Genomic DNA, 11,911 nt, shown 5'->3' on the forward strand with positions numbered 1-11,911 from the left:
ATCTGTGATCATGTGGCAGCAGGTGAGGTGTGATACCGAACGCTGGCTCCTCAACGCATAATGAGATAAAGTCTTGACACTACTCACTGAAACATTCATTTCTCATCTACTACTTGCCATTTTCGGAGCAACGTGAACCCGCTCCTCTCTGCTCTTTCTATTTGTTTGTGTTTGACATGGCCTATCCTGTTTTAGCCCTGGACCGCTTGAGTGAATTGCGCTTGTTTTGTAAGAGGGGATTTTCCACAGACAGTGCTGGCATCCAGTCTTAACCACAAGCATCTGAGAGCTCCTCAATCTGGTGGTCAGAGAGAGAGAGACTGCCACGTTAGATTCATGTGGGGGGCGAAAAAACAAGTCTAAAATAAAACATGATGGGGGGGTTGCTTGCTGCCAGGGAAATAGGGGCTATGGGGACATGTGAGCCCCCTGTTGATTGGGAGCTGCTGAGAGTGTGGCGTGAAGCAGGAGGCCAGGCCAGGAGAGCAGGGGAGGGATGGGATGGGGGTGTAGCGCAGGAGGGAGGGAGCAGTGTGGGGGGTGATGGGCGGAAAACTCGAGACCCGACCTTGGGAGGGAGTGCTCTTTCTGTCACCCTATACCCTCTGGGAGCCCTCCACCAGTCCAGCAGGCATCCCATCCTGCCACAGCAAAATAACTCTGCCGTCAACAATCCCATAATGCCCTGATGGCAGCACACACACGAACACACATGCGGCCTGGGAGGGAGGGGACTAGGGGGATAGCTCATGACACTATGTGCACAGGGAGAAATGACTTAAGCATGTCCGGCGTCTTTATTGGCCCTGATTAGAAAGGGAACTGAGAGCCCAGCCAATAATTCATGCTCCATCTACAGTATATGTGACAGGGGAGGTGGAGGAGAGGGTCGTTCTCACCTCACAGTGTTAGTAACCTACTGCAGGGTATCTCACCATGGGGGGGGGGTTAAGAAAAGCCACTGAGTCCCCAGTGTTTGTGCATAAGTATGTACGCCTACATATGTCCCCTTTGTCACTTAAAGTCATTGCCACAAAGACCACTGGAACCAGTTCATTTGTGCATGGACAGTCTGTTATGTAACTGAATCAGTCGTGACACAAATGGAAAGGCCAGAGACGTTGTGGGTTTAGAAATGCTCTCTCTTATTGTCTATTTATTTGTTCTCTGGCTGTCCATTGTGTGTGGTTATGGTAATTACGATGCTTTGCATAACATACACTCAGAGGTCTTCAAAATACTCCCCCAGCGCTTGGATAGCAGTAGTAGACAACAATGAAAATAGAAGCACCAGTAGCTGAGGTCTCGCACTCCTGACCGCAGGGTGTCGGGTTCAAATCCCAACCAGGCTACAGCTGTGAATTTTACCCTAATTGCTCTGTGGGGAAACGGAGAGCCTGAGTAGCTTCCAGGGTATCTTCACTGTGGACCAGGGCATCTGCCAAGCAACATGTTCAATGGAAATCATAGACCTCTCCATTGCATGAATGAATAATCATTGTCAGGGAGCATGAGAGCAAAGCTCATCATGGACAAGGTTTTCATTTGGCAAGTAAAAAGAGATTACGTGTGAGCATTGGTGGGGAGGGTTGTTCTTGGATCTTGTGTTAAAACCCGGTTCCTTCACTGGCCTGAGTCTGTTGTGGGAGAACGCTTCTCAGCAGTGCTAACCAAACTCTTTCCCCTGGATCACTCCACCTAATCCTGATTGGCCCGTGGGTGATAGCCATTAGTGCTCAAGTAAACCCATACTGTAAATCTAGAGGTTATTCTTGCCTCAACTTTTTTTTTGTCTGAAAAAGAGTGTCAATGTCTGCGGTTTTTTCTATTAGAGAAAGAGGAGATTGAGAGATTGAAAACAAGTGAGGGAAAGACAGATAGATAAAACAGCGAGCGAGAGCACTTTCAGATCCAGGAGAGTAGAGCAGAGGAAGAGCTCTTCTCTGTCTCCTGACAGGGAGGACGTAATGTCTCTGAGGAGATGAGGGACTTCTTACCATCATTATTTGCACCTGCAGCAGCTGCATAGATCTGCCGAGTGTCATGGCTCACTCCCAGGCTTTAGGTGGGCTAACGAGGTGCCTTCAACTCTCAATCTCTAGTTTCTTCCTAACAGTCAATGGTTGGCGGTTTAGGTCACGAACGTTGCTTGCCTAACACTCTTCCCAGAAATGTGGCTGGTTGAAAGATTTAAGGCGTATGAAATTCTATTGTTCATCTCCAAGATCAACAGTCAGTTTGTCTTAATCTTGTTATCGTACCAACAACAAATTACAAACAGATTGTAGTTTATGTAAATGAATACAGATGTCCCCAGTTGTCTCACTAAGAAAATGGAGGTAATCTAGACAGGTAAGTGTAACATAGATTAACTTTGAAATGTGACAAATACAGCATGTCTCTGATGGTTTGATATGGGTATATAGTTAGATAGATGATGTCATTATGGTCAAAGAGTGAAGCGGAGTGAGACAGAGAGACAGACAGAGAAAGGCCAGCTGTGAGGAAATACTCGGTTACAGCATTACAACCATTATGGCATGGGGATACTCACTGTCGCTGTGTGTCGTGAGTGCAATTCAATAGAGTGATTAGGAAGCTTCATTTGTGTGACCATGACATGGTAGAATAGGTTCTGTTCTGCTGTAGTGTGGTGAGGCCAGTAAGAGGTGGAATAAATACCACTGAATAACACTTACTAGCACATTAATGAGGAGTTGAGAGTAAAAACCACTGTTTCTGGGCAGAGATGCGTCATGCCAACATGTCAGGTATTTAAATAACAGGTTAGATTGGAACATGGCTCATATATAGTCATTGATGTGATGTAGTGTACATTGGGTCAACTGAGGCTAGACAGGTATGGGAGGAGACTTTTCTGTTGGTCTGAATGTAAGAAGGCTGCCATCTGGTGACTGGTGTAAGTAATACATACATGGAGAGGCCAGACAGGGTCCTCCAATTATCTTTTTATGAGATAAGTACCATTGGAGCACTGTAAGCTTTGTTTTAACGTCCTAGCATAAAGGCTGCCTACATGCCACTGACCAGTGAATGACATTCTCACAACATGGTTATATGGGCCGAGCCATTACCATTCACATTAACATAAAACAATTTCATTTTTGGATGAAACACATGTTAATACTGTATTATGAACCCAGGCCGCTTCTAGCCCACTCAGTGGAAGCGTATGTTCAGGGAGCTGATTCAGATTTCAATTAGCGCAAGAGGGAGGTCTCTGCACTGTGACCCTCCACATCTCCCCCAGATGGTCACGGCAGCTCTAGAGAGACGGTCATTAGCTGCCATTTGCAATTAGTCACATAGAACATTTCCTTCACGGCCACCCAACCTGTGTCTTTGTCAATGCCAGTGTGGTTTTCAGTCCGTTTCTGCTTGATACCAACTTATTTGGTACAACAATGATAGAATAATTGGCTGAAGCAGAAACAGACTAGAAACAAGGTTAACTTGAGTATACTGCACTGTAGATATTAGCCTGTTACCAAGCCTGATCCTGTTACGATGTGCTTTCAAACCCAGCACTCCTATTTCTAATCAGCTGTGCGCAGACACCTAGACACAGACGCGGACACACACAGTGGTGTAAGGTAACGGTTCTGTTCCTGACAGAGCGCAGGTGGTCTATAAGAACAGCAGTTGAGTCATGAGCACGTTGATTAATTAGAGCCGATCGTCAGGGAGCTGTCACGTTCCGCTGCTCTGTGTGTGGTAGGCGGGACAGGGTGGGTTCTACCGGGCCCAAGTGGTCTGCTGGGTCAGCTAGGTGAAATAACATGGTGAGAAATAGCAGCACGCCACGACCCTCCCAGTAAATATTAAAGGCTGTTAATAGTTAATGTTGTCTGCTGTAGGCCCCCACTCCTCTGCAAACACATCTGTACCACGCTGGAGAGGCAGGCAGACTCTAAAAAAGATCTGATCCTTTCAGCACATCGGAAAACAGGTGCCACATCGCGAGCCAAAGCAAGCAGATTACTGAACTCTTGAAAAAGTGAGGTGTGTCAGCGAGAGAACACAAGAGGAGAGCAGCGGGGATTTTAATCACAAGACACTCACTCTGGAGAGCAGAGCACGTCATCTGTTTAATGTCTCCCACACATGGCTCTATAAAAAAACGTCATTACCCTCTTATGACCCTGCACTCTGTGTCCCAGACTGACAGAGCTTCTAGACTCCCACTGTTTACATGAGCCCATCTACAGTATGTCTGCCTGAGTACCTCATCATAACACCTCTCTCTGTCTCTCTCTCTCTCAAAGCCATTTTGTGTGTTACTAATGTGTCATGTCTCTATTGTTGTCACTGAGCCTGAGGTGAGACAGGCAGTGTGTCACTTATAGTAGCTAGCTGTCTGTACGTGGCTAACGAGAGTTCTCTGCTCCAGCACACCACCGTCCTCCCCTTCATCATCATTGAGATGAGGACCACGCACCACCAGTATCCCAGCAGGCCTTGTGGACTGATAGCTGTGTGCAGCTTCGCTGTGGGATATGTTCTGTGGTAAGAGCCCCCTTTTCTTCCCACAATGGTAGGCTGGACTCTTTTTTGTTGTTGTTGCTAATTGATAAGAGACCATAAGATGTTATTGTCCGTTTCCACTTAACTTTGGTTTTGGCCATTAAATACAAGAACATACTGTACAGAACAGAGAAACATCACTTTATAAACACTGCATATTGAAGACCAGCAGGCCCGCCCCTCCCCAGTGAGCATGTTATCAGGCTAGCTGGCTACCTCTCCTCTCCAGGCCCATGGCTCTGGCAGCTAGCTCCACTTCAACACCTGTTTCTCATGGCTCTGTCCCTCCACACCCTCATGATGGATGGCCCTCTCCCAGCATAATGACACACAGTCTCTCGCAAATCTCCTGCAGATAAAACAGCCTCTAACCTTCCTCTATCAGTCAGGAAAGAGAGAAAGAGAGAGAGATCTGTCTCTGGTCTGGGAGAGGCCTGCCTTGTGACAAAACATTCTACTGAACCAGAGAACCAGACCCTAATCCTGACACGCACGGCAGATTTAATGCTCACGGAAGAGGGAAGAACAGGAGAGGCTGGGAGCTGGAGGAGCCCTCTACTGCAGCTAACCAGGGCCGACAGCATGGAGAAAGGGTTTCCAGAATCACCTGAAATGTAGGAGCCTCACTAGAAGTGTCAAGGCCCACACCTCTCTGTATTAATCCCTGGCTAAAATGAAGAGGATTATATCCCCACACTTCTCACAGGGTCAGAGAATCTGTCTCGCTTCCCTCAGCAGGAGAGGGAAAGTGCTGGAGCTGGGTAAATCCATAGTCTGCCTTACATGGGGATTACCCAGCCATGGAGTTACAGAGAGAGAGAGGAGGAGGGAGTGAAAGAGGGATAGAGAAAGATGTCAAGCCTAAAGTAAGACGAGTTATGCTTCAGTGGCAGACAATCTGATCTGTCAGAGACCATAAATAATACAGACACAGGTAGGCTCAATAATTAGGATTTTCTAAAATCGGGAAACTGAGGAAATGCTATGTTACTCAAATGAACATTGAATGTAGGGATTTTCCCCTGAATCCATGGAGTCAGTCTAAAAAAAATAATATTTTGTGGCTTACGAAAGAAGCATACAGTACATCATAAATGAGGGGAGAGGTCAACGGATGTAACTGTTAGATGAACAACCTTGTTTGCCCCCCACATGTGCAAACGGAAGACCTAATATTCCCATTCAATTAATTGCACAATTGTTGAATTCAGCTAATTGAAGCATTTACATAATTTACCATATTACTCACAGCTTGTCCGTGTGGTCTAAAGTAGTCTAATCACTTGATATTAGTGAGATCACCTGTATTGTGGAGCAGCCTAGGGCCAGGGTAAGGGCCAGTCCAGTCTCACCCTGAGTGATAGCTTTGGAATCAGTGAGCTAAGGAGAGGCTGTGAGTGGACCAGCTGACACTACTCTGTCACTAATGTGCCCTTGTCCAGTACTGTATGCTCTCTCTCTCTGAGACCTCCCCTGGCAGTTTCTCTCTCTCAATTAAATGTAAATTTAAGTAGCTTTATTGCAAGTGAAATAGATAATAAACAAAAGTGAAATGAAAAAAAATGTGCAGTAAACATTACACTCTTTCGCTCTCCCTGAGATCTCCCCTGGCAGTCTCTCTCTCTCTCCCTGAGACTTCCCCTGGCAGTCTCTCTCTCTCTCCCTGAGACTTCCCCTGGCAGTCTCTCTCTCTCTCTCCCTGAGACTTCCCCTGGCAGTCTCTCTCTCTCCCTGAGACTTCCCCTGGTTCAGTAGAATGTTTTGTCACAAGGCAGGTGTCTCTCTCTCTCCCTGAGACCTCCCCTGGCAGTGTCTCTCTCTCTCCCTGAGACCTCCACTGGCAGTGTCTCTCTCTCTCCCTGAGACCTCCCCTGGCAGTGTCTCCCTCTCTCCCTGAGACCTCCCCTGGCAGTGTCTCTCTCTCTCACTGAGACCTCCACTGGCAGTGTCTCTCTCTCTCCCTGAGACCTCCCCTGGCAGTGTCTCCCTCTCTCCCTGAGACCTCCCCTGGCAGTGTCTCCCTCTCTCCCTGAGACCTCCCCTGGCAGTGTCTCCCTCTCTCCCTGAGACCTCCCCTGGCAGTGTCTCCCTCTCTCCCTGAGACCTCCCCTGGCAGTGTCTCTCTCGCTCTCTCTCTGAGACCTCCTATGGGAGTCTCTCTCTCTCCCTGAGACCTCCCCTGGCAGTGTCTCTCTCCCTGAGACCTGAGACCTCCCCTGGCAGTGTTTCTCTCTCTCCCTAAGACCTCCCCTGGCAGTGTTTCTCTCTCTCCCTGAGACCTCCCCTGGCAGTGTCTCTCTCTCTCCCTGAGACCTCCCCTGGCAGTGTCTCTCTCACTCTCTCTCTGAGACCTACCATGGGAGTCTCCCTCTCTCCCTAAGACCTCCCCTGGCAGTGTCTCTCTCTCTCCCTGAGACCTCCCCTGGCAGTGTCTCTCTCGCTCTCTCTCTGAGACCTACCATGGGAATCTCCCTCTCTCCCTAAGACCTCCCCTGGCAGTGTCTCCCTCTCTCCCTGAGACCTACCCTGGCAGTGTCTCTCTCGCTCTCTCTCTGAGACCTACCATGGGAGTCTCCCTCTCTCCCTGAGACCTCCCCTGGCAGTGTCTCTCTCCCAGAGACCTGAGACCTCCCCTGGCAGTGTTTCTCTCTCTCCCTGAGACCTCCCCTGGCAGTGTCTCTCTCCCAGAGACCTGAGACCTCCCCTGGCAGTGTCTCTCTCTCTCCCTGAGACCTCCCCTGGCAGTGTCTCTCTCCCAGAGACCTGAGACCTCCCCTGACAGTGTCTCTCTCTCTCCCTGAGACCTCCCCTGGCAGTGTCTCCCTCTCTCCCTGAGACCTCCCCTGGCAGTGTCTCTCTCCCAGAGACCTGAGACCTCCCCTGGCAGTGTTTCTCTCTCTCCCTAAGACCTCCCCTGGCAGTGTCTCTCTCCCAGAGACCTGAGACCTCCACTGGCAGTGTTTCTCTCTCTCCCTGAGACCTCCCCTGGCAGTGTTTCTCTCTCTCCCAGAGACCTGAGACCTCCCCTGGCAATGTTTCTCTCTCTCCCAGAGACCTGAGACCTCCCCTGGCAGTGTTTCTCCCTCTCCCTGAGACCTCCCCTGGCAGTGTCTAGCTCAATTAAATGTCAATTTAAGTGGCTTTATTCAAAGTGAAATAGATAATAAACAATAAAAAATATACAGTAAATAAATAAATTACACTCTCTACCTGAGACATCCCCTGGCTGGCAGTCTCTCTCTCCACTGATGGTACTTCCAATGTCCTCTGCTACTGTTATGTATCAGTAGTACTTTATGTTCAAAAGTGTACAATGAGTATACCAAACATTCGTAACACCTTCCTAATATTGAGTTGCACCACAACCACCTGGATTCACCTGGTCAGTCTGTCATGGAAAGAGCAGATGTCCTTAATGTTTTGTATACTCAGTGTATGTTACATTCATCTCAGTGGTTCAGCATAATTTAGGGCCGGTATGTTTTTAAAATCATCATCTCACTATAAAAAAAGATTGAGTCTCTGGATTCCTACAGTAAGACAGCTGTCTGTCTCACACTCAAATGACCAGACTCCCAACTTTATGAAAAGGAAGTGGCTGGATACTATAGTAGGCAGACAGACAAAGTGACACAGAGAGTGGGTGTACTGCAGCTACAAAGGATCTCCACTTTGGCCATCTTTGAGCCTCTATTGCATACACACGATAACGCACACACTATACACATGGATTTTGTATTGTAGATATGCAGTAGTGGTGGAGTAGGGGCCTGAGGGCACACAGTGTGTTGTGAAAATTGTGAATGTATTGTAATGTTTTTTTTTTTTTCATTTTGCTGGACCCCAGGAAGAATAGCAGCTAATGGGGATCCATAGTAAATACAAAAACAGACAAGTGGGTATAATTGAGGAATAAGGTGTGGCTAAGGGCTGTTTTTATGCATAACGCAACACGGAGTGCCTGGATACAGCCGTTAGCTGTGAAATATTGGCCATATACCACAAACCCCCGAGGTGCCTTATTGCTATTATAAACTGGTTACCGACATAATTAGAACACTAAACAAGCAATTTTTGGTCATACCCTTGGTATACTGATATACCACGGCTTTCAACACAACCAGCATTCAAGGCTCAAACCACCCGGTTTATAATATAAACAAACTCTACTCTCTTTCCTTATATATCTCTGTCCTCTATCTCACCCCCTCCCTCCATCAGGATGTGCTGGGTGCATCATGTGACCGGCGTGTGGGTCTACCCCCTGTTGGAGCAGATCAGTCCCCTGGCGAAGGTGGCCTTCTTCTCCTGCCTCACTGTCCTGATTAACATCTACTACATCCTGGGAGAGATCCTCAACAGCTACATCTGGGACTGCTCCAAATGTAAGCCCTCAGCACGTCTGGCAGCTGCTCGCTATGTGTGGGTGTGTGTTCCACAGTGTGGAGCGGGATAGCACGCTAAGGGCCTCTACTAGCATGAATCCTTGTGGTTTCAGAGCCTCTAGTGGTGCTCTCAATCACACCAGCACTCACCCACAAGTGCAAACGAGTTCAAAATGTGTACACACACTAACACATTCACTCAAACACACACAAGTACACCGTTGAGCTTACACACACACACATACACATTCCTGTACCTATTTGCATTTAAAGTGCAGGCTGGGAGGTCCGTGGGAGGAGAGCTATCTGCAGCGCTACAGATGGGATAGGAGAGAAGAGCCGAAAAGCAGACTGAGTGCAGCTAGCAGACACCAAATCCCTCCATCCCTCCTCCTCCCACCTGTTTAACACTGACCCACAAATCAACACTACCATTCTGTTTCCTCTCACACCCTTCCACGTCCTACAATCTGCTCACATCTCTCTATCCTTTCTAATTCATCTTCACCTCTCCCGTTTCCTCTTCTCATTTCTTTCCTTCACCCGTTCTCTCCTCTCTCCCTTTTGTTTTCGGTCCCTTCTTCCTCTCCTCTTTCTCCCTCCTTTCTTTCCAATCCCCTCCCTCCTCTCCCTGGTCTAGTCCTGCTGTGATTTAATTCATTTCTCTCTCCCACAGCTCCTTCCCTCAGAGCTCATATTCCCATCTCACCGCTCCAACATAACCTCAATATACCCAAATGGGACATTTAATGATAGCTACAGTATATGAGGCCAATTGGTCTGCTATGAATGTTCAATTGGCATTTCATTTTGGATGGAGTGAATACAGAGTCGTATTAGAAATGATGGTCTCTGAAAATGTACAAACTCTTTAGTATTCCTGTTCTTTGTCTTATACAACTTCATATTCCCCCCTCAACACCACTGATTCAAGTTATGCATGATTAAACAAGAGAAAACCTTGCATTGATATTAATCTCTGTCTTCCAGGTGTTTTAGACACAGACAAGGCTAAAGCTGACTGAAGGCCATTGCGGAGTAGGAACACTACGTTGTGGGTCGCTGCAAAGACAGGCCCAATCCCAACCCGGACAGCATAATAACAGCCTCTATGTAAATAAATTATTTAAAAATACGTGGGAATATGATCAGATTTTTTTCTCTTTTGAAAATAACCTTTTGGGCTTTTAAAGTGCTGAGTCCTCCTCTTGAAGTTGTTGGACTGTAGCTAAGACCTGAGACGCCTGTTTTCCATCAATGACATGGTGGGATATGAGTTCACCCCCTTGCTATGGACTGGAGGTATTACGATGACATTACATTTACTCACGTATTAGTATTTACTATTTAATCATCCTGTTTATCCATCTCTACGACTCAAGTATTATCTGAACACCGAGTATACTGCATTAATGGAATTAACTTATTGCTATGGGTGTGATATTAATCTTAAGATGCTTAGGCACTCCGGCAGAGTTAGCAAAAGCCATGTATCAGGATGAGCTTTCTCTTCTTTTTTCCCCCTTTTCACTGGAGAGCTTTCTAGCGAGGGCATCTCTCCTACAGAGTGGCATGAATGACAGCCTTTTCCTGGTTGTGTAGTGTCTAACAGCTGTAACATAGAATGTTATTTTCTAGGACAGCCAGACTTGTGAGCTCCACTGTTCAAAATTACCCTTTCTTGTTTTTATGTTTTTGTAAAAAAGGGATGACAGCATTTGACTCTTGAAGTGTGTATGGTCTTTCAATAAAAAGGTGTTAAGTTATTTAGAGCGAGTCAGATGTGTCGTGAGTGTGTGTGTGTGTCAGTCAGAGTCTCACTACAGCTCTTCTCTTAAATTAAAAAGAAAAATCACCACACTTGTGATTTAATGTTTGGCCTATATTTTCTCTGGCATTTCTGTCTGGCTTTTTTAGACGCAGACTCTGTCCTAACATAACAATTCCTTTGTGCAGTGCTGGACAAGCTCTTAACGAGAAACACACATTCCAGTCCATAAGAAAATGGGTTAGCTCGACAGACTAAATAACCAGAAGCTCAATACAAAAGAAATGTACCCATAATATGCCTTTTTATTCACATCACAGCTACTCCAAGGCGCTAGTAACTCTGGGAGACAGACCTCAGAAGGTCTCAAGAAATAATATGTTAGCCTATAAATGACAGTATACCACAGTAGCATAATAGATAAATGGGATAAATTCTTTATGAGTGGCTGTAAGTTTGTTTTGACAGTGATATGATCTCAGCTGCTGTTTATCATTTTTAAACAGGCTGTCATTGTATTACAACCCTATAACATGTTTAAACGTAGAGCCAAAACACAACCGTGTACTATACTGCATCTCCTCTCTAGCTATCCCCACTTCTTAGAAAACAAAACCTCTAAAAGTTTGCCACCAGTCAGCTCCCGTAATAGTAGCCGTCAGCTCAATTAGATGGAAAAATTCAACTCTTCTCATCCATTCCTCTGCAAACAGTCGTTTGTAGTGAAACAGAAATAGGTGCTCTTGACAACTGTGGTTTTTCATCCTGATAGATAATGACATCTTTGCCGGGTAAGTTGTTTGTATACATTTTTGTCATGGTGGAGTGTGTGCACCGTCGCAGGCTCTCTGTCAGCTTGATAACGAGAGAACGACACTTCATAGTCTTCTCATTAACACTGCCGGTCCCCCATGTGGAGGTGACAAATTGAATGCATTTTGAAGGATTTTTTGCTGGCATACATTAGCATAGTAATTGGGAAGTAAACGGTGTTTGGTAAGCAGGAGAAGCTTGAGCAACATGCAAGGCTTAGTCACAGCCAATCAAAAGTATGATAACTACAAACTTGCAGGCGGAAATGCCAGAGAGTCTGAGCACAAATAACATTACCGCTCAACGCGTACTGACATTAGTGGAAGTAAAAGCAGTTTAAATGCAGCCTTTCTGTTCTCCAGGCTCCAGTGGGTGGAAAATCATAGAGTGACACCAAGCA

General features: G+C 46.5%; 1 protein-coding gene across 1 annotated transcript in view; it reads left to right on the forward strand.

Annotated features, from left to right (window-relative positions):
* LOC120019468 (androgen-induced gene 1 protein-like) overlaps positions 1–10,659 on the forward strand; it is a 51,049-nt gene extending 40,390 nt beyond the window's left edge. The window contains exons 4-6 of the mRNA XM_038962771.1: positions 4,412–4,527; positions 8,767–8,930; positions 9,921–10,659. Coding sequence (XP_038818699.1) covers positions 4,412–4,527; positions 8,767–8,930; positions 9,921–9,955 — 315 coding nt within the window. The 3' untranslated portion in view covers positions 9,956–10,659. The remainder of the gene's footprint in view (positions 1–4,411; positions 4,528–8,766; positions 8,931–9,920) is intronic.
* Positions 10,660–11,911: the final 1,252 nt, after the last annotated feature.

This window comes from Salvelinus namaycush, chromosome 24 (assembly GCF_016432855.1).
Source record: "Salvelinus namaycush isolate Seneca chromosome 24, SaNama_1.0, whole genome shotgun sequence".
Lineage (NCBI taxonomy): Eukaryota > Metazoa > Chordata > Actinopteri > Salmoniformes > Salmonidae > Salvelinus > Salvelinus namaycush.